The 18,344-nt window shown below is 51.5% G+C and overlaps 1 protein-coding gene across 2 annotated transcripts; it reads left to right on the forward strand.

Moving 5' to 3' along the window:
* The first annotated feature begins 60 nt into the window (after positions 1–60).
* PYCR1 (pyrroline-5-carboxylate reductase 1) lies at positions 61–7,151 on the forward strand. 2 transcript variants are annotated; one of them, XM_037913950.2, is made up of 7 exons: positions 61–289; positions 949–1,019; positions 1,669–1,848; positions 2,976–3,197; positions 4,055–4,147; positions 4,508–4,671; positions 4,816–7,151. In XM_037913950.2, the coding sequence occupies exons 1-7, from the start codon at positions 223–225 to the stop codon at positions 4,976–4,978; spliced, it is 960 nt and encodes a 319-aa protein (XP_037769878.1). In that variant the 5' UTR covers positions 61–222; the 3' UTR covers positions 4,979–7,151. The 2 variants fall into 2 exon arrangements, with proteins under 2 accessions (XP_037769878.1, XP_043383767.1); XM_043527832.1 differs by lacking the exon at positions 61–289 and adding an exon at positions 372–599.
* Positions 7,152–18,344: the final 11,193 nt, after the last annotated feature.

Consider the following 18,344-nt stretch of genomic DNA (forward strand, 5'->3'; position numbering starts at 1 on the left):
CGCCCGTGGATTGGCTGGTCTCTGTCGCGCTGTGCCTGTGCCACGCGTGGTGGAGGCGAGGCCGTCACTCTCCCCTCGCCGGACCGGCCACGTGGGCGCCAGCTCGGGGCTGCGGGTGCGGGTCTGGCCCAGGCCGCGCGAGCTCGCCGGCGCCTGCCCCGCCACCGCCTGCCCCGCGGGGGATGCCGGCCGGCCGCGCGCGCGCGTAACCGCGGCCCCGCCATGAGCGTGGGGTTCATCGGAGCCGGGCAGCTCGCCTTCGCCCTGGCCCGGGGCTTCACCGCGGCAGGTGGGTGCTGCGCGCCGGGCTCCGCCTGCCCGGCGTCCCGCCCCAGGCCTCGCTCCGCTGCCTGCGCGGGGCGGCAGCCCGGGGGCGGGGGCGGGGGCGGCGGGAGCCTGGCGCTGGAGCGGCCCGGCCCGCGGGCTCGCGGAGCGTCGGCGGGGTCCGGATCCAGGACGGCTCGTGGCTGGTCAAACGGAGCCTGCAGCTCTGTGTGAAGGACAAGTGTTCTTCCCGCGGACCTGGGCGAGACGCAGCGGAGAGGTGGAAATAATGGAGGCGAGCCCTCTGGGGAGTGTAAAGAAAATGTTTAAAAGCTGTGAGCAAAACTTAAATATGACACTTGTCCATCAGAATACATGTCCCCCTAGAGACCAGCGCTGTAACAACAAAAGGTGTGAATTAAAACGACCCTGTTTATTTGATGCAAATTTGTGTATTTCATCCCTCAACCACAGGGTGCTTGAGAATGTGAGAGTTTTTTAGTAGAGAGCCATTAGGATCAGTATGTACATCAGTGAGCCGGAAGAAGAGATGTGTTGTGAGGGGACAACATGAGTGTGGGGGAACGGCCAAGTTCAGAATAACCTGGATAAATAACAGTGAAGAAGCTCTGGGGTAAGCAAGACACATGGAACCCAAACTGAAGTTACCTGTCCCTTTCCTAGGGGTTTTGGCTGCTCATAAGATCACAGCAAGTTCCCCAGACACTGACCTCCCAACTGTATCTGGACTGAGGGTAAGTTCCAGTGTTTGTAAGATCCACACTCCTGCCCACAGAAATCACGTAAAGATCTCAGTATGTTTGCAGTGGCCACAAGTAGGACTCCTATGTTCAGTATTGCATGTTGTTTTCTCTGCTTGGCTCAATAAGGCTCTTCTAGGGTCTGAATCGTCTCACATCTGAACTTCCTGCCATTGGCTGTTGGGTTCACTTATTGCCAACGGTGGACACAGAGCCAGGAAAGGTGAGTGGTTCCCATCTCTGGGGCAAAGAGTTTCTTGCCCAGAGAAGCCAATTGAGAACCACTCTGGGAATCTGAAGTTACAAATAGAGTCAATAGTTACACGTTCAAAGTGCATGACGGCACTACAGTGAAAATGCAATGTGGAACTGATCATGAGCTATAAAGGCTGGGGATGTAACTTCGCTTCTTCCCCCATAGTAACTAAAAAAACCAAACTGTCCTGTTCTCACTGAGTTACTGCTGCGCTCTCTGCTGATCAGGTCTGTCTCTGCATGACTCTTAATGAACAAGATTATTCTCCGCTGGTGGCTGACCCAGCTTGGCTGAATCCTGATCCCAGATGCCATTTCTAAGCGCTGAGAATGCAAGGAAGTTCTAGGAATGAGGTGCTGTTGCTATGTAACTTTCAAATTATTCCAGAAAATAGGTGTAAACTTCACTATAAGTAACAAGGAAACAGTTAAAAACAGCGATGTTCTGTTCCTGGCTGTGAAACCTCCCATCATTCCCTTCATTCTGGACGAGATTGGCTCAGATATAGAGAATCGCCACATCGTGGTCTCATGTGCTGCTGGTGTCACTATCAGCTCCATTGAGAAGGTGAGGAACAGTGTGCTGCACAGCTCTGATGGGGTCAAAGGGCCTGGGGATAGGGCTACATGCCTGCACCTGCATGCATCTGCACCTGAAGCTTCTTGAAGTCAGGGTACTAAAACTCTAGAAAGCTTTTCCCAGAGGCCTGGAGCTCTGGGTATCTGACTTTGAGACTGACTTGTTCTTCCAGCTGCCAGAAGTTGAGTACAATGTTCGTTTCTGGCACTGGGAGCACTACAGCTCACCAGTTAAGCACCATTTGCCTATGAGACTCTGGCCCATTTCTGGACTGCAGCCAATTTTTGGAGGCGCAAAGGTTGCACTAGGCCCTGTTTGCACCTCCTAATCATACCCAGGATAAGCTAAAACAGTCACTAACTTACTCCCTGGCTGCAGTGGTCCGTAAGGGGCAGTCTGGAAGTCCGGAGTAGTCAGAGTCTAAGTGCTATGAATTCCAGCAACACAGATGGAATGTCCCGGTCCTACGAAGGGGTGTAGTAGGTCTGTTCTGGCCCAAGACCACCAGGGAATCCTTCTTATGCCAGTAGGGAGGTCCATATGGTTTCAAGACTCTTTGCTGCAAGATTGTCATGCAATGCCTGGGAAGCGTCCCAGAATCAGGGTCTGCGTCAATAGGACCTTGGCATCGTCCCTGTTCGTTCCCCATCATTGGATGAAACTTTAATAGGTCTTGTCTTTCCCTGCTGAGGGCTGCCAGCCCCTCTGCATTCATGGAGACTCATTATGGTAGATATCTGCAGGAGCTGCCCCCATGGAGATTACAGGGGCCATGTTAGAATGATGATGCTGCTACCAAGGGATGGGCAGGCTCTGCCCAGCACTCTGTAACTGAGTTTCACCTGCATCCCCAGGGACATTGCATTAAGCGCTTGTCCCCTTTGGCAAAGGCTTAACAGAGGGAATCTTGATGACCATCCTGTAGAAGTGCCTGGGGGTGGGATGAGGAAGAGGTCCTTTACCCTGCTGGATTTCCTCTGACCTTTAGGAGTTCCCTAGAGGGGGGTTTACTCCAGATGTAGAAGGTGTATTAAATCTGGTTCGTTTTCTCTCTCTCTCTCTCTCTCTCTCCCCCTCCCCTTCCCTTTCTGTCTCCAACTCTTTCCCATCCCAAGAAACTCTCTGCCTTCTGTCCCACCCCGAAAGTGATCAGGTGCATGACTAACACACCTGTGATCGTGCGGGAAGGTGCTACCGTCTATGCCACAGGGACTCACGCAGAGGTGGAAGATGGGAAGCTCCTGGAACAGCTGATGGCTAGTGTGGGCTTCTGCACTGAAGTAGAAGAAGACCTAATAGATGCTGTTACAGGCCTCAGCGGCAGCGGCCCTGCTTATGTAGGTGCCACTTCATTGGGTTATGCAAGTCAAGTGGAGAACATTGAACTTTAAATGCTGAGAACACACTTGCATCTTAAAATGGTATCAGATTAGGCTGCAGATTTGACCAAGGGGATATATTTGAATTTCTAATCACCTGGAGTCAAGCATCAGAGGGGTAGCTGTGTTAGTCTGGATCTGTAAAAGTGGCAAAGAGTCCTGTGGCACCTTACAGACTAACAGACATATTGGAGCATGAGCTTTCATGGGTGAATACCCACTTCGTCAGATGCTACTCACAAAAGCTCATGCTCCAATACGTCTATTAGTCTATTAGGTGCCACAGGACTCTTTGCCGCTTAATCACCTGGAGTGTGTAATCTATAACCTGTAGGTGTCTTGTTCAAAGCCAGGCCAGCTCAACAATGAGCGTCTGTTAGACTGTGCGTGGCCTCTTAGTAATGAGTGTGGGTTTCTGTTCAGTGCCTAGTAGACAAGCATCCACATTACAAAAACTGGGTGCTAATTGGGCCACTTGTCGGCGATTTCATCTGAGGCCAAGGATGGAATAGCCTCAGAGTCTGAATCACCCTGCTCAAGACCGAGGCCCTCTGGGTGGATGTGAAGCTTGGTTTGCAGCACGTGCTGGGGAGCCTGAGGACTGAGTTCCTGGCTTCCCAGTCTGTCATCTTCGTTTGCTTAAGAGATTGTCCTCAACAAAGAGTGATTTTTATCAAGTCCCTTTAAGTGGTGGGGATCCAGAGTGACCCCAGAGCCTTGGGCACTGTCCCTCTGCCTGGGAATGTCACAGCTTTGAGGGCACACGTTGGTCTCCAAACCTCGGAATCACTGTCATGCTGTTTCTGGTCTCTCAGGCATTCACAGCCCTGGATGCTCTGGCAGATGGAGGTGTGAAGATGGGGCTTCCTCGCAGGCTAGCTGTCCGCCTTGGAGCCCAGGCCTTACTGGTCAGTGTCTTCTCTTCCGTACTCCATTCAGTTCACATCTGGTCCATCCAGATATTTGATCCAGGCGCTTGCAGACTCAGGTCCACGAGGACAGTTTTTTCACATAAAGATCTCCCTGGGTGGAATTTCCCAGAGATTATTGAAGTTGCTGATAGCTCTGAGGGAGGCTGGAAAGTGCGAGGCCCTTACTCCTCTACAGACTTGCAACTCTGAACTGGGTTTCCAGTAGCCCTGCAAATGTGAGAAAGGGGCCCATTGCCTACTGTAGCCGTCTAGCAGCAGGGAACTGGAACTCACAACTGTTGGGAATCCTTTTGGTCCTATTTCTGACACATGTTTTCCCTCCCTCTCCTGCTGCAGGGTGCTGCCAAAATGCTGTTGGAATCTGAGCAGCATCCTGGGCAGCTGAAGGACAATGTCTGCTCACCTGGGGGAGCCACCATCTATGCCCTGCACTTCCTGGAGAGTGGAGGCTTTCGCTCGCTGCTCATCAATGCCGTGGAGGCCTCCTGCATTCGCACAAGGTGAGCAGGTGTAAGGCCTCCCTGACGCTGGGCAGTGTTGCCCTAAAGGGAAGGCTGCAGAGTTCTGCTGCTCCTTTCTGTCTCGATGCCTCCTTCTCCTCTGTGGCTCTGCTCTTCCCACTGACTGACAGACTCTTCCTGCAGGGAGCTGCAGCACCTGGCGGATCAGGAGAAGGTCTCCCCGGCTGCCATTAAGAAGACCCTTCTGGATAAGGTGAAGCTGGAGTCTCCCTCTGTTTCCATGGCTTCTGCCAACAAAGTCAGTCTGTTCAGCAGCAGCTGGGCGCCCAGCAGCAAGAAGAACTGAAGGGATGAGGCTCGGCCAGGCACCAGCCCTCTTGCATGCACTTTCTTCTCACTCTGTAAAGGAAAAGCTCTAGTCCTAGGCATTCCCAGCCCTTGCCTGGCTCTCGGCCTGCAGCAACTCTGGGAGCGGTGCAAAGCTGTAGAGAAGGGACCTTAACTTCCAGCGGAGGGTGGGAACACTGTCACTAGCACTTCCTTCCCTTTGGGGGTGGGCAGTTGCTGCGTTACTGGCACAGCTGATTGTCAGGGACACAAAGTGTCTCCTCTGGGCAGTGAGCTGGCTTCTCCATAAAGCTAGCCCCTCCATCCCCATTAATAATCTCCTGGGCAGTAGTTTATTTTGATGGCTTATTTTAAGGGGTATCCTGCTGCTCCTTGGCTCTGAAGGTTAGAGCGGGGCCTTGGGCCCCTCGTGGCCCCATGGTTCCTATCCCCATCTTTTTCTTCACCACCCAGAGTAGAATCCATCCCCTCTGTGCATCATACTGGGGTTGGGCTCAAAGTTGTCTTCCACTGAGAGCAGCAGCCTTGCTTTCCCCTCAGCCAGAATCCACGTTTCAGTCGCTGCATGATGCAGCCCACATATTTTTCTGTGCAGAACTCAGAGCATGTGTCTCTCTTCCTGTGCCAGGTGTGCTTTGCAGGCCAGGCTATCTGAACATCCCCCTTCTGAACACACTGCTGGGGACACAGCCACTTCTCCTCCTTCAGCACCCTTCCTGGATGAGCAGCTCAAAAAGCCTCAACTCAAGCGCGTGTTCCCTTTCCCTTCTGCCTGTGAACAGGGTCCAGTCCCAACCTTACCACCACTGAATGCTTCAGTTTTCATCCCATGTCTGAAATGCTTTCCGTGTTCCTTAGCATGTTCTCTACCTGCTGCCTTGGGGGCAGAGAGGGCAGGGGGAACCCCCATTTAGGTCACACCTGGTTCCAGGCCCCAGCAGGATTTGCCTGTTTCCCAGTGTCTTGTCCAGTTGTGTATGCAGAGACTGTCAGCCCTTCCCTTGGAGCTGATTTCACAGGGTTCTTCCATATACATGTGGTTCCTTTCTAACTTCATCTCATTCCCCAACATTTACATCAGTCCTCGATGGTTTCCAGCTCCACCACCCTTTGTGCTCCAGCTCAAACTGAAAACTTTCCTCCTTTTTGTACTGGAGCCCTGGCAGTTCCTCCCCTGGCCTTGCTGCACTCTCTCTTTTTTCCTGCCCTCTCCTCTTATCTGTCACATGCCCTCCCATCTCCAGCTCCCTGGAAGGTGGTGCACTAAAGGGACAGAGGAGAAATGCGTGGGCTGGCAGACACTGGCCATGGAGGTGGGTGTTGAACCTATCAGTATTTCACTCACTGCTTTGTGTGACACATTTACAGCAAAGGGCTAAGCTGATCTATGTTTACATAGCTTCCCTGCCCCTGTTGCCCCTCCCCCCCCCCCCCCCCCCCCAATGGAAACCCTGTTACACACCAAAGAATCGCACGGGGTAGACAACAGTCCCCTGCTCTCCTTTTGCTTGGGTGCAGTGGAAGCCAGCAGGCATGGCAATGATATGGGTGGATAAACGTTATTCTAGACCATTTCCTACCTCTGTTCCAACGGGGCGGGGGCAGGAGCGGGAAGGAAAGTCTGTCTGCAGGTGCTAGCATTGTTCTTGATCTGTCAGCATCCTGGCTGCTGCTGGCCCTAGAAGGGAGGTGGCAGCAGCGCTTCACTTGCTGGGTAGTCTCCTCACCCAGCCCGTGGCTTCTGTCTCAGAGCTGAGGTTTACAGTCTGGTGGTGTCGGAGCCTCGTGGGCCAGGCCTCTGTGCATAGACCCTTGGGGCTGAGACCCAGTGCAGGCAGCATGTAGAGCACAGAAGGGTCTCTGGAAGTGTGTCCCCACTAGGCAGACATGGCTCAGCTCAGACCAACCCACCTTCCTGCGGCCGAGGGAAGGGGGCTAGTCTGAGCATCTGCACATGTTCGTAGTATGCTGTCTCAAGCCCAACTAGCACATCTGTGGCCTGGGCTGGGAGGCTCACTCCCCTTTGCAGTGGAGACACACTGCGTGCAGCACAAAGGTAAAAGCTTTCTTGCTGTCCCAGCCCCTGCTTGGCAGAGGCAGCGTGGGACACTGTTGCTGAATTACACACACTTGCTCCCCCTCCCTCTTTCCAGAATAAACTTTGCTTCTCAGCCTGGGGCTAGTGTGAGCTGTGTGGACTTGGAGTGTGTCCCTTCACTGGCAGGGAGCCCAGCTGTCGCCACCATCTCCTGCTCTGCTCTGCACTGCACTCATTTTTAGCCCCTTGAGAGGGTTTGTTTTCATTGGAGACTAATTCCTAAAGGTGGGAGATTAAGGTCCAACCTTGCTCTTCACCCTGGCTCCTGGGGGCAATAGCACAGAAGCTGTACTCGCGGGTTCATTAGCTCTTGCTTTTAGTGGTTTAAAACATGGAGGGGAAAACCCCTTCTGGCTGAAATGTGCCAGTTAAGGGTCTTGAAATTTGTAATCCCCTGAGAGCCGAGCCTGGGCTTCTGCACCTCTAACAAAAAGCCACTGTGCCTGTAGCTAGCATCACAGCGAGGGAGCAGAGCTGCACTGTGGGCTGGGCCTGTGATGGTGAGCAGAGCACACCCAGGGCCAACCTGCATAAATTACTGCAGCCTAAATGGTGGAAAGGGGGAACACATCCTCCTTCCCCACCACGGGCACTGCAGTCACTGGCCTTTGTTGGAGAAAGGAATGTTCTAAACAGTGGTTCTGGCAGTGTGCAATAAAGAATAACCAGCAGTGCTAAAAGGTTTCTGTCCTCCGAAGAAGGCACTGCAGGATGGGCCAGCACCCTTGCCATCACTCAGGGGAGGGAGCCCTGGAAGGAAAGCCCTGCTCTAGCACTCATTTTACAAGCTGGGCTTCAGAGAGTTCTAGCCCAGCTGGTCTTCTGGACCCCCCCAGAGAAGGGCCCATCAACCCCCATTCAAAACATATGCAGGGTTTATTAATTTGTCCCCCTCCATGTGTTGCATGGGACTCTGCAGCTACTGTTGAATATCCTAGATCGAGAGCATATCCCTCCAAGGACATAGTACCTTTAGCCAGCATGTCACCCTAATTCCTGTGTGTTGCTGTGCCTTTGAGTACCGTGATGTGCACATATCCCTCTCTTACCCTTCTGCTGACATTTTTTTAGACTGGAAGCTCTTTGGGCCAGAACCCATGTCCTCATGTTTATGCAGCATCCATTCCCCTCCAATGCTACAAAATAACAATTCCAGCAGGAGCACAGGTGGCTGCTGGGCCTGGCCTCAGGAGAGCAGGACTTCACAGGCAGGAAGTAAGCCCCCCACTCCCCCGCTTAATGCATTTTGGCTGTGACTTGCTTTAGCACCATCACAGGCACCTAAACAAGAAGCAGCTGCAAAACCCTCTTTCCTGTGTCAGCATTTCCAGTAGCCACCCTGGTGCTTCCTGCCCTTTCAGCATCATTGAGAAAATGTAGATACCGCAAAGAGGAGCTGCTGAAGAGAAGTTGGGGTGAGGGAATTTCTAGGGGAGAGGACTTCATGTTGCAGGGTGGGTAGCACAGCGTGGTGAATGTCTGATCTCTGGTATAAGGTATTTATATCTGCAGGGCCCAATTGGCAACAAAGTGTTCTGATGCAAAGAGTGTGACATTTGGTCAGTTTGTCAACCCCTGTCTATCCCTGTACATCTCCCAAGTTCTGTCCAAACCTATCTAATTAATAATACCACACACTCCCCAGGGGGCTGGGTAGGAGCTGACTTATACCTGCACAAGACAAGAAGTTTTCTACTCAGGCAGTTCTCCATCACATACCCTTTTATCACGGACCCATCCCTTCAAGTGAGCAACTCCACAGAGCTGGGCTTTTGTCTCCAAATAAGCACCTTTACTTCTTTAGAGTGGCATAATTCACCCACACTACCCAGGGGCAAGGCACTAGCCCCTCTAATCTCAGATCTGTCTGTTACCACAACACCTGTACTGTCTATTAGAGGGACCCACAGCACAGCAAAAGCTGGGAAGTTGTTAGTAGCTGTGTGTAAACGCAAGCACCTGGAGCCCTGGGAAAGGGGCTAGAAGAGACAAGCTCTGAGCTTTCTTGGTTTAGTATAGCGTTCATTTCCTCTGGGGAAGAGTCCTGAATATTGGAACAAAGCGCCCAGCATAGGTGACTATGAGTTCCTGGGGACATTCCTAAGGCCGGAAAGTCGGGGGCCCTGCAGAAAGCCTGACAGTGGAGAAGGGGCCGAGGTTCGGTAGAAAGAGCTAGTGCTTCCCCCTGCCTGAGGCAATGATGTGAACTCTGAGACTCCAGCCCAGCTCTGGTAGCTACTGGGGCTCCAGTTGGGAGGGAAGGATTTGACCATGATCCCAGGGGAATCCTGGCTGGTGAGCAGGAGGTTAAAACTGTTGCAAAGTTGAATGTAGTGTTTGCACACTACATCTGTTCCTCTGCAGAGCACTGTCTAGCTCAAAGGTAATGTGTTCCAGGAAAAGGATGTGCTAAGCGGGGTAAATTGGGTGAGTGATCTGATGGTGAGGAAAGTGCTTGGTGGAATATTATGACAGGCAGAATCTTTCTGGCATGGGTGGGGGAAGGGGGGATTTTGTTTCCCTAAGATACAGAAAAGTGCTGGGCCAGGCAGATTCTTGGAGAGAGGGATGTGAGCTGCTGACTAGGCAGTGTGACAGGGTTCAGTGTAGTGATTAGTCCAAGGCATCTAGCAACAAGATGAGGACCTGCTAATCATCTGAGAAGGTGCCCAGGTGACAGCTGTAAGCCCCGCAGAGCTGAGTAGGGGCAGGGAAAAATTCAGCCTCTGTTTTATTTGCACACATACAGACAAGTCATATTGGAACCATAATTTCCAAGTGAAATCTCCCTGAATAATTGTTTCCCACCGCTGGCTGTGATTCACATAGTGACTTTGCAGCTTTCCTGCTGTGGTCATTCTGTGGTGTACCTACTTAGAGGAGAAGCAGTTTGAAGATAGGACTTTCCACAGCAGGCTAGTTGCCCCCAGTTGTGTTGGTTGGAATATCCTGGGGAAGGGGGAATTCCACCATTCTGTAATTACCCACAAAATCTGCTTTAATTTGTCTTTGTATGTGAGTGGGTGCGCTGAAGGTGTAGCTTTTACAATGTGCTGAGCTGCTTAGCAGCTACACTGTCAGCATGCCATGCAGAAAACTCTCTAACCTGCAACAAGTGTCTTACCTCTCCCCTCCCACTAACCTCACAGTGACACCCTCCCCACCCCCACCCCTTGATGGGTCAATATCACTAGACAATGCAGCATCGGAAACAAACTCCACTCACCCACTTTGTACTGCAGGGGCACAAGGGGACCTTTGCACATCTCCCCATCAGGAGCTTTCTGTCACTCAGCTGCCTTAGGAAGGAGACGGGTTCTCTCTGCCCCTAGGAGGCTGAAGGCTCGATTTGTACAACTAGCCACACTCTGGATCTAGTGTTGGCGCAAGGGAACTGTCCTGATGGTTTCAGAGTAACAGCCGTATTAGTCTGTATTGGCAAAAAGAAAAGGAGTACTAGTGGCACCTTAGAGACTAACCAATTTATTTGAGCATAAGCTTTCGTGAGCTACAGCTCACTTCATCGGATGCAGTCAGCTGTAGCTCACGAAAGCTTATGCTCAAATAAATTGGTTAGTCTCTAAGGTGCCACAAGTCCTCCTTTTCTTTTTGTCCTGATGGTGTACCCTGTGGGGGAGACTAGGATATTACCAGCAGATCACTCTCAGTGTGCTTCATGACTACCTTTTGTCACCGACCATTGGTGGAGCCCCCTTCTCCAGACCATCTTTAGGGGTCATTCCAGCTTACCGATGACGTAAGACAGGTGGAGGTGGGATGACTGTTACAGTGCTTGTAGCAGAAGTCTTGACTCAAACATTTCTTGAATTCTTATGCTGTGGTTGTGTGGGAGAAAAGCGAATAGTGGGTTTCTTAGGGGCAAATGTAAAGCTCTATGAGTTGCCTCTGATACTGTACTTAAGTAGGATAACCAGATGTCCCATTTTTAAAGGGACAGTCCTGTATTTAAGCCCTCCGGCAGGTGTCCTAACTTTTTCTTAAAAATGGGCAAATTGTCCCATATTTTCTGTCTCTCCCCCTGCCCATCAGTACTGGTGGTTCCTGCTGCTGGCTGGATCCCTGCTCGCCAGCCGCCCTCCCACCAGCGGTGAGTGGGGGTGTCTGATGATGGGGGTGGGTGTGCAAGGCTGGTGGCGGAGCGAAGATGCAGTGTGCGGTCGGTCCGTCAGCGCAGCCCCTGCTGCGTGTTGGCTCTCAGCCAGCAGGCCCCTGCCCCCCGTCCTGTTTCCAGCCAGCACTGGTTGCATGGTGCAATGGTTGGTGAGTGCAGGCAGGTGCCAGGTAGTGGCCGGTTACATGTCTCCTCTGCTGCCCACCCATTGGCCCTTTATGTGCTGCCCCCCTCGCTGTCCTCTCCCTGCTTTGCCCCTTCAACCCCCAGCCCCGCTGCTGCTGCTCCTCCATATCCCTCCCGGCAGGACATGTCCCTCTCCCAGTGTTGTGCGGAGAACTGGCCCCTGGTCAGAACACTCAGACCACCAACAGCCTGGCCGCAGGCTCCTTCCTTCCTTCCCCCACTGCTTCTGGCTGAGCTGGGGCCCTGGGAAAGCCCAAGACCTTCCGACCTGGGGCGCTGGCCAGAAGGAGCCAAGCCTGGCATATGCCAAAGCTCCACACAGGGCTGGCATGGGGAAGGCTCTCCTCAGCTAAGCTCTGGAGTTGGGGGGGACCCCATTTCCAGCCTGTTCATGCCCCAAATCTGCAGGCTCCACAGCAGCCCCCTAGGCAGGGGCTTAGCACCCTCTTCACCTGCCCCACCCCTGACCTGGGTCCTGCCCCCAGGGAGTGTGGGGCTGCTCCATCCCCTAGGCACCCTCCCTTGCTGAGCCACCTCCCTGGCCTGGTTTGCTGAAGCCCCTGCAGCCAGGTTCCCTGGGCCCTGATGCACAATGCATCCTTAGGGCTTAACCCCTTCCTGCCCGCGCTGTAGCTAGGGGACAGGAGACTGCTGGGTTATGTTGGTGGCCTGCAGCAGAATGGAGGTGTTAGCTGCCTTTCGACAGGGGGTGGGTAGGAAGGGACAAGCTGCTTCCAGCCAAGCGGGAGAGGTGGGGGAGAAGAAGAGATGAGCTCTGCAAAGACATGGGCCAGGTCATCCTTCCCTTCCCCCGCCCCCCAGCATCTCGAAGCAGCTCCCGACCCTTCCCCCACCCACACAGTGCTAAAAGGCTGCTGCTGGCCATGTTCTGGTGTGAACCCTGGCAGAACTCTGGGGTGGGGGAGCACGTGACCCTGCACATGCCCCCCACCTGTTGCCTCCGGAAGATGTGGCACCAGGTACCTGCGGAGCAGGTCTGTCCCAGGGGCCCAATCAGGCATCTAGGGTGGAGAGCACTGGGCAGGGAGGGGAGGGTCAGTCGGTCACCCCCTGTATGTGAGAGAGGCGTACAGGAGTGTGTGTGTGTCACCTCTCCCCATGTGAACCTTTAAGCCTTAAAGATAAGGTGAATAAAAAGACTCCAACTATGCAGTATTTCTTTTTAACGGGGGCTCAGTCAGCTTGATGTTAATTTGAACGTTTGTACTGCATAGTTCTGACTGATTGCCGTTGAACTCGCTTGAATATGAGTAATTTTACCAGATGTCCCGTATTCAGCATAGGGAAATATGGTCACCCTTTACTTAAGGGGCGAGCAACTTTAAGGAACTAGAGAGCCACAAAATTCATGAAAGCCCACTGACAGGCCAGGGGTGTGTGATGGGGAAGTTAAGTTCTGGCCTGACCTGGGGGTCAGAGGATTGGGTCCTGCCCCTTGTGGGGGATGATGTGAGGGCCCGGTCAGTGCCAGGACCGCAGAAGTCTCACGGTGTGTGTGTGTGGAGAATGAGCCTGTCCCACACCCATCCTGGACTGGTTCCTGCCCCACAGGGCTGGGCCCTACTCCCTGCTCTGGCCCACTGACTCTTGCCCCAGCATCCCATGACGTGTCTGTGAGCAGGTGGGGCCCTCCCTTCACAACACAGCCTCCTTCCTGGACCTGGTGGCCAGATTGCCTGCCCCAAGCTGGGCTACAGTGGGCCACGTGAAAGGATCGGCTGCCCCTTGCCCACCCCTGCTGGTGGTGATGTAACTGGGATCCCTGGAGGGTGGGGTGGGGCTGCTTTTTGCAGCCCTGCTCTGCAAGGCTGGACGATCCCCAGCCTGCCCGGGGCTCTCACGGGGCAGGGCATGAGCCGCGCTGTGACTGCCTGCATGTGAGCGAGGACAATGGGAAGCTGGGCCAATGAGCTGCCCAGGCCAGAGAGCACGGCCCAAGTTGGCTGTGGTGCCTCCACCGGGCTGGGGGCCACTTGACAGGCACGTGCTCACCTCCTCCCGCATCTTGGCAGGCAAAACCCCGGTGACTGGCTGCTTGCCCATTTCCCCACCTTCTGGGGGTAAGCAGCCAATCAGAGCTTCTGTGGGAAGCAAGTGAAGCTCTCATCCCCTTCCTCAGGCAGCGAAAGCTGTTCTCAAAGGGATGGGGCCTGGGGGGAACTAAAGAGACCAGCAGTTCAGGGCAGCTTTGCACCCTCCCCTCCTTACCAATGGGAGGGCTCCTCTGCCCCACCCTCTCCCTCCATGGCCTGGAAAAGGGAGGGGGTCAAGGCCCAGAGGACCTGAAGCAGGAGGAGAGGGCAGAACCAATGGTGTTGGGGGACAGACAGGTGAAGGGTTAGACTCCATCCACTTTTTCAGCTCTTTAAGCCCTGGATTCAGCCATCACTTAACCAAAGTTTGCAGCATGACGGTCTGAACAGATTCTCTGATGCCTTTAGATAAATTACTTCTGGGGGAATTCTGCACCAAAAAAATTAAAAATTCTGCACAGAATATTTTAAAATTCTGCAAAATTCTGCCTATTTTATTTGTCAACATAACACAGTATAATCACACAAGTTTCAATTGTTTTTGGTCATTTATTTAAAAATACCTGTCAGCAAGTATGTCTGTAACAATACAGACAACCAAAAAGATTCAGGAAATGTTTGTTTTTTTTTGCAAATAGATTCCTTACTAGGCATATTAATACAGCACTCTCAGTAATAATTTATTTAAACTACAATACAGAACGGTATTTCCCGCACCCCTCAAAAGCAGTGCAAAGGTTTGGGGGAGTCAGGGGTAATGGAGGAGCTGAAGGAGAGGGAAGTAAATTGCTGGGAAGAAGCCTGGGTGTCAACTTGGAGGGTTGTTAGGTATGGGTGGGAAAAGTATGGAACAGATTTTTTGGTGGGGTGAGGAGGGATTGTTAGGAAGCTTCCTCATGCAGACCCTGTCTGACCTTTAGCCTCTCCCATTCAGTCGGGTACATCTGCTCCTGTCCCCATGTGTTCCTGCAGCCTCAAGTGTCCTTGCACTCCCTGTCCACATGTGTCCCTCCACCCCCACTCAGATACCCACCCCACTATCCCCATGTGGCCCTGTACCCCTCCCCCTGTGCTCAAATGGCTCTATACCCCCTCCCCCATCTGTCTCTGGGCCCCCACTCAGCCACTCCCCTGTCCCTACATGTTCCTGTATCCCCTCCCCCTGTCTCCATGTGTCTCTATATCCCCACCCAGCCACTCCCTTGTCCCTATGTAGCTCTGCACCCCCTCCCCCATCACCATATGGCTCTGCACTTCCTTCCCCCGTGGGCCTGTGCCTGCACTCCCATTCAGCCCCTACCCCCTACCCCAGTTTGGGTGAGGTGGGGACATTGGGGAAGGGGTGGAATGGGGGTGGGGCAGGAAGAGGTGGGGCAGGGGCAGGGAGGGGGGTTTCGAGCATCCACCGGGCAGAGGGGAAGTCGGCGCCTGTGTCCCTCACCAAAGACTCTTAAGGAAACTAAGCTGTCATGGGATAAGAGGGAAGGTCCTCATGGATCAGTAACTGGTTAAGATGTAGGAAAGAAAGGGTAGGAATAAATGGTCAGTTTTCAGAATCGAGAGAAGTAGACAGGGGTGTCCCCCCGGGGTCTGTACTGGGACCAGTACTGTTCAACATTCATAAATGATCTGGAAAAAGGGGTAAACAGGGAGGTGGGAATTTGCAGATGATACGAAACTACTCAAGGTAGTTAAGTCCAAAGCTGACTAGGAAGACTTACAAAGGGGTCTCACTACACTGGATGATGGGGCAACAAAATGGCAGATGAAATTCATTGTTGATAAATGCAAAGTAATGCACATTGGAAAACATCATCCCAACTATACATACAAAATGATGGAGTCTAAATTAACTGCTACCACTCAAGAAAGGGATTTTGGAGTAATTGTGGATAATTCTCTGAAAACATCTGTTTAATGTGCAGCGGCAGTAAAAAAAAGCCAACAGGATGTTAGGAACCATTAGGAAAGGGATAGATAACAAGACTGAAAATATCATATTTCCTCTATATAAAGACATGGTACGCCCACATCTTGAATACTGTGTGCAGTTGTGGTCACCCCATTTCTAAACAGATATATTGGAATTGGAAAAGGTTCACAGAGACGGACAACAAAAATGATTAGGGGTGTCGAACAGCTTCTGTATGAGGAGAGATTAAAAAGACTGGGACTTTTCAGCTTGGAAAAGAGATGACAGGAGGGGGGATATGATTGAGGTCTATACAATCATGACAGGGGTGGAGAATGTATATAAGGAAGTGTTATTTGCTCCTTCACATAACACAAGAACCAGGGGTCATGCACTGAAATTAATAGGCAGCAGGTTTAAAACAAACAAAACAAAGTACTTCTTCATGCAACATGCAGTCAACCTGTGGAACTCATTGCTGGGGATGTTGTGGAGGCCAAAACTATAGTAGGCTCTAAAAAAGAATTAGATAGGTTCATGGAGAAGAGATCCACCAATGGGTGTTAGCTAAGACAGTGATAGATGGAAGCCTATACTTTGGGTGTCCCTAGCCTCTGACTGCCAAAAGCTGTGAGTGGATGACAGAGAACGGATCACTCGAAAATTGCCTGCTCTGTCCATTCCCTCTGAAGCACCTGGCATTGGTCACTGTCCATAGACCGGATGCTGAGCTATGTTCTCATGGTTTCTTCACCTGTCGTTCTTTTCCCATTCTTATCACATGTCCCAGCCAACTCAAACATGCACGCCTCAACCTATCTATCACTGAAAGTCCCAAGTTCATCTTTCCTCTAATTTCTTCCATGAGCACTCTGTCTACCCTCTGTTTGCCTGTCATTCTCCTTAGTACATTATTTTCTACCAGCTGTATCTTCTTTTCTTCCATCTCTATAAGACCACTGTTTCTAACCATAGAGCAGGCAAAGACAAACACACGGAGCATACACTTTTCCTTTCAGTTTGTTACTTAATTGCGAGTTCCACAATACACTTGCCACCTTATTCACTGCTGCCCATGCACAGTGGGTTCTTTTAAATTCTCCAGATCTCGCTCTGATATCACTACTTCCCATTAAGAATACAAATCCATTCTGCTGACTCAGTGTCTCTCCTGAAACGTCAATCAAAATCTCTTCTTCCGCCTTCCCTATATGTATAATGTCAGTGTCCCTTGTGTTTACCTTCAAACCATGGTTTTCAAATATTGATGGCCAGTCTGATATCATATTTACCAATACTTCTCTGCTGTCAACCAAAGGGCTAGTTTGTCAGCATGCACTAGTTTTCTCTGTCTTCAAGGTTTGGTTCCTGTACTCCATTACTAATATGGTTTTAATAAAGGGAAATCCTGCCTCACCAATCGACTAGAATTCTTTGAGGGGGTCAACAAGCATGTGGACAAGGGGGATCCGGTGGACATAGTGTACTTAGATTTTCAGAAAGCCTTTGATAAGATCCCTCACCAAAGGCTCTTAAGCAAAGTAAGCTGTCAGGGGATAAGAGGGAAGGTCCTTGCATGGATCGGTAACTGGTTAAAAGATAGGAAACAAAGGGTAGGAATAAATGGTCATTTTTCAGAATGAAGAGAAGTAAATAGTGGAGTCCCCCAGGGGTCTGTACTGGGATGAGTCCTATTCAACATATTCATAAATGATCTGGAAAAAGGGGTAAACAGTGAGGTGGCAAAATTTGCGGCTGTTACAAAATTACTGAAGATAGTTAAAACCCAGGCAGACTCTGAAGAGCTACAAAAGAATCCCTCAAAACTGGGTGACTGGGCAACAAAATGGCAGATGAAATTTAATGTTGATAAATGCAAAGTAATGCACATTGGAAAACATAATCCCAACTATACATATAAAATGAGGAGGGTCTATATTAGTTGTTACCACTCAAGAAAGAGATTTTGGTGTCACCGTGGATAGTTCTCTGAAAACATCCAGTCAGTGTGCAGCAGCAGTCAAAAAAGCGAACAGAATGTTGGGAATCATTAAGAAAGGGATAGAGAATAAGACAGAAAATATCCTATTGCCTCTATATAAATCCATGGTACACCCACAGCTTGAATACCGTGTGCAGATGTGGTCGCCCCGTCCATAGATGTCGACTCTAAAAAAATAAGTGGGTGCTTAGCACCCACTGGCAGGCAGCCAGCTCTCCCCTCCCCCCCCAGCGCCTCCCATCTGCTAGCAGCCCTGCCAATCAACTCCTCCCAGTGCCTCCCGCTTGCCGAAATCAGCTGTTCCACGGTGTGCAGGAGGCTCTGGGAGGAGGAGGGAGGGCGGGGAAGGGGTGGGCTTGGGGGCCGGGGCAGGAAGAGGCAGGGACTTAGGAGAAGGGGTGGGCAGGGCTTGGGGCAGAGCGGGGGATGAGCACCCCCCCAGAACACTGAGGAAGCCAGCACCTGTGGCCCCATCTCAAAAAAGATATATTGGAATTGGAAAAGGTACAGAAAAGGGCAACAAAATGATGAGGGGTATGGAACAGCTTCTGTATGAGGAGAGATTAATAAGACTGGGACTTTTCAGCTTGGAAAAGAGATGACTAAGGGGGGATATGATTGAGGTCTATACAATGATGACAGGTGTAGAGATTGTAAATAAGGAAGTGTTATTTACTCCTTCTCATAACGCAAGAACAAGGAGTCAACAAATGAAATTAATAGGCAGCAGGTTTAAAACAAACGGAAGGAAGTATTTCTTCACACAACACACAGTCAACCTGTGGAACTCTTTGCCAGAGGATGTTGTGAAGGCCAAGACTATAACAAAGTTCAAAAAAGAACTAGATAAGTTCATGGAGGATAGGTCCATCAATGGCTATTAGCCAGGATGGGCAGGGATGGTGTCCCTAGCCTCTGTTTGCCAGAAGCTGGGAATGGGTGACAGTGGAGGATCACTTGATGATTACCTGTTCTGTTCA

The sequence above is a fragment of the Chelonia mydas genome, chromosome 14 (genome assembly GCF_015237465.2).
Source record: "Chelonia mydas isolate rCheMyd1 chromosome 14, rCheMyd1.pri.v2, whole genome shotgun sequence".
Classification (NCBI taxonomy): domain Eukaryota; kingdom Metazoa; phylum Chordata; order Testudines; family Cheloniidae; genus Chelonia; species Chelonia mydas.

Excerpts from the sequence above, each read along its gene's own strand:
- PYCR1 (XM_037913950.2), top strand. The coding sequence starts at position 223 with ATGAGCGTGGGGTTCATCGGAGCCGGGCAGCTCGCCTTCGCCCTGGCC. Across the intron at positions 1,020-1,668 it reads CAACTGTATCTGGACTGAGG|AAAATAGGTGTAAACTTCAC; the intron begins GTAAGTTCCAGT and ends AAATTATTCCAG. Across the intron at positions 4,672-4,815 it reads GCCTCCTGCATTCGCACAAG|GGAGCTGCAGCACCTGGCGG; the intron begins GTGAGCAGGTGT and ends CTCTTCCTGCAG.